Here is a 3,869-nt window from a genome sequence, read left to right as displayed (position 1 = left end):
CGGTAGGTAGCCTACCTATGTGTGTAGGTAAGAACTGGATCATTAGGTTCAGTTAGTGAATCCTTCGTCGGCTGGAGTACATGTAGCAGGCATGGTTGATGGACCAATGGATGCCATTATCATGTACCACACGTTGTAGCTATCGCTGTCGTAATCAGTGACGTAGCCACCAATTGACAAGGGACATTTCCCATGGTAGAAGTCGTCCTATCCTAAGCCGACGTGGCCCGAAGCTGTCATAATTGTATTCATCGTCTGCTCTGAAGCTTGACAATTACTTTGAAACTTTTACGACCGGAATTCCTCTCAAGTCAGTCGCAACGATGCGTTTCTACTTCATCCTCCTTCTGGTAGGTAGTGTTCTTTGTGCTTTGTTGGCACATGGCGCTGCTCTTGTGGAGATTGGAGAGGTAAAAACATCCTCTGGCTTCGAGTCGCTGGGTCGTTCATCACCTTTGGCAAAACGCGAAAGCCCATCGACTCAGGTGGTGACAGATCAGGATGCTGAAGAGAGGTCGTCTGTGGTCGCCGATCTGGTCAGGTTGGTGGGGGTAAAGCTCTCAGACAAAGTTCGAGCTCGCTATTGGCTCTGGAGGGGGAAATCCTCAGAGGACGTTTTTAAGCGACTGAAGCTCGATGGCGGGTTGGAAAAACTTATGGAGAACCCGAAGTTTTTCTCTTGGATGACCTACATTAATATGTACAACAAGAAGAACCCTGACAAGAAGATGGCAATGACAGACGTTCTTACGAAAACTTATGGAGACTTAGCACTGTCAAGAATGCTGGATTCGGTGTTGAATGCTCGAAGGTCCAGCCAAAAAAGTAGAAAATTAATGAAAGTGGCAGCTACGCTGGCTCTACAGCAGAGACAAGGTTGGGAGAGAACAGGTAAAAGTACGGATGAAATATTTGCCTTCTTAAGCTGAATACGGCCGGGAATGATCTCTTTCATGCCCCTGAGCTGAGCTCGTGGTACAAATATGTGGTTAGGCTCGAGAAGGACAATGCCAAGACCGTGATGGCAGCAGTATTGACATCTCACTACGATGATGCCGCGCTGTCCAAGCTTTTTCGCGAGGCAAACCCGCCTGTCAGACGTATGAGGTTTGTTAGGCTGTGGCTGGAAACGGCAGTGGCAAAGAGCCGACCGAGAAAGACTCTCTCCCAAGAAGAGTACTTCAAGGCTCTAAAGCTTGACGCTGGAGTGGACACGCTTCTCACCTCCCCGAACCTGGCGAAATGGGTTGCCTATATGCGTAAGTTGAGCGCGGAAACTCCTGGAAAGAGCACACCAATGATTAAAACATTCACGAATTTTTATGGTGATGAAGCTCTGGCAAAGATGCTCGAGGCTGCGAGACAAGTGCCGAAAACTGCAAAAGTAGCGACACTGTTCCAAACTGCGCAGTTTAGTCAGTGGCTACGGGAGGGTAAAGAACCAACTGTGATCTGGAAAATGCTTAAAATGGATAAGGCGACATGGACAACAAACCCAGACGCACAGGTTTGGTACAGGTACAACGACTTCTATAAGGCCCGCAAACTCTGATTTAGTTTCTAGTGTACAGCAACCCAACACAGGTGAACCTTGACAAGACCTTTTTAGTTTCCTTTTTTAAACCGAGGCCTGAGCTCCCAAGCGCATCCTTAATGTGAATGTTGCTACAAGTTTCTTTTTGGGCATGGAAATTTTGAATATGACGCAGAATACCAGTGTCCTTGTATTAGAGCATTGTTGCAACAGCTATTCAAATTCGAGGACCACCTTCGGCAATAAGCGCAATGTTATTTAGTTACACAAGGCTTGACAGGGAGGGAGTACATTCCGCCGATCGATTTAGTATCCGAATGTGTACTCGCTATGATTATCTGATTACTATCCTTAATACTGGAAGTGCTTCAATACAAAACAAACGCACAGACCCGCACCAAGAGTAGCGCTCAATTTAAGTAGAAGCTGTTAATTTGTTAATAGTTACCTCGAAGTACTTCGTTACTGTATCGGAAGCCTCCATACAGTAATCAGATCGGTAAATAACTTTAAATTTTATGCGTTGTAAAAAAAAATGAACCCAGCAAGCCGGTCCAAAAAAACTTTGTTTTAGCCTATTACAAAGGCGACAGATCAAATTGAAAAGTACCTTTTTCTGGCTCTTGGAGAATGTTAACCCTGCCTCCTATAACTGACGCACATTATAATACTGTAAAACCAATAGTAACTCGTAGGGAGAAAGAAAACAAAAATAAAAAACGGATGTTAATAACATTAAAAGTTGGAGGCTGGCGGTCTGGCAATGAGCTTTTTGTCACGGTGTACATTTAGATGGTGGATTAACGATGCTGGCTGACTGCCTGCAGAAGGTCTACTGTAACGGGGTACGTAGCCCTAAGTGTACCCTGGTTACATGAAGTCTGACACGTCACACTTCAGAAGTATGACACGTCATACTTCGAAATATTTGGTACAAAGTACCAAATTCGTCCAAAGCCAACCATTGGTTGATGATATTGCATTTCTATAGGTGACTTATAGTTTGTATTAACCCAAGCTTTATCTACCTAGAAATATACTCAGTTTACATTCTACCTTAAATAGGTCACTTCGCTCTCTTTTGATAAAGATGGGACCAGTGAACTGCCGTTCACTGAGAGTTTGTGTACTCTCGGAAGATAACTTCCTCTAGCGCAAGGTGCTGTGTGACCCCGTCACACTTGGTAGCACTACTAGTCAATCCACGCCACCGCGGGTAGACTAAGTGAACCTCTCCGAAGTTCGTTGCCATGGATAGGAACGACTTCTCCCATATGAACGACTCTCAGTTCGAGTCGGTTCGGAAGATGGCAGGCATCTTCGGGATGGAGGCCCTGCAGAGCCTGGTGGTGTAAACACCGGCTGAGCAGCTCGAACGCGTCAGTGCATTCGACGCGTACGAGCAGGGCCTCATCGCGCATGTGCGGAAGAACCTGCAGGCTCCGGCGGTGGAAGCAAGCCCATCTCACCCGAAGCCAATACGGCTAAAGGTTAAGTTGTATGAAGGGAAGGAGACGAGAACCTTCACTTCTGAGTTCGAGAAGTGGAGCTCGCGATGGACGCGGCTCTGATCTCGACCGAGCAACTGCGTGTTGCCTTTGCACTCTCCAACCTTAGCGGCCGTGCTAAGAGTTGGGTGTACACACGGGAAGCAACATCCCCTGGATGTTTCACATCCTGGGGCTCAGCTGTGCGAACAGCTCCGAGCCGCGTTCCTCCCGGCGAACTACGAGTACCGCCAGCGTTCGCGCTTCCTCTCGTGTAAACAAGGGAGGCGCGAACTGCACGAGTATGTGCAAGAGATACGGGAGCTCACGGCGTCCCTAGTGGGAAACCCACTCAACGAACACATCAAGATGACTGTGTTCATGGACGGCCTTCGAGTGGGCCCCGCACGCACTCAGCTGTTCCGGGTGCAGTCAAGCACCCTTGAAGAGGCGATTCAAGTGGCTCTTCAAGAAGAGTACAGCCATCGCCAGGCGCGTACGCCGGCCTCAGCATGGCCTGGGAGTTCCTTGTCGGCTCCCGGCCGAACAAGCCCCAACGGACCAGTTCCCATGGAACTCGGGTCCGCCGAGTGACCTCCGCTGCTTCGACTGCGGGAGGATGGGCCACTTTAAGCGCGACTGTCCTGCGGAAAGACTCCGCAGACGGTCCTTCCCCAAGTCCGTCCTCAAGGGTCGCTGGCAGAAGCCTGGATCCCGGGGACAGGGGAACGCTGGGAACCAGTAGGGGTGGGGCGCCCTACTGGGGAAGAACTAAGTATTCGTGATGGGTGCGCGGGTGGCGCGTACCACTTAGCCCCTGAGAGTCTTCGCACTCTCGAATCGGCGAT

The 3,869-nt window shown here is 49.2% G+C and overlaps 1 protein-coding gene across 1 annotated transcript; it reads left to right on the top strand.

Moving 5' to 3' along the window:
- Window positions 1-323: 323 nt before the first annotated feature.
- Window positions 324-929, top strand: PITG_22880 (secreted RxLR effector peptide protein, putative; the record flags this gene model as incomplete). Its single annotated transcript, XM_002903421.1, has 1 exon — window positions 324-929. The coding sequence occupies one exon, from the start codon at window positions 324-326 to the stop codon at window positions 927-929; it is 606 nt and encodes a 201-aa protein (XP_002903467.1).
- Window positions 930-3,869: the final 2,940 nt, after the last annotated feature.

The sequence above is a fragment of the Phytophthora infestans genome, genomic scaffold (assembly GCF_000142945.1).
Source record: "Phytophthora infestans T30-4 supercont1.14 genomic scaffold, whole genome shotgun sequence".
Classification (NCBI taxonomy): domain Eukaryota; phylum Oomycota; class Peronosporomycetes; order Peronosporales; family Peronosporaceae; genus Phytophthora; species Phytophthora infestans.
Note: the sequence above shows the minus strand (reverse complement) of the source record. Positions and strands in the feature narration are given on the sequence as shown.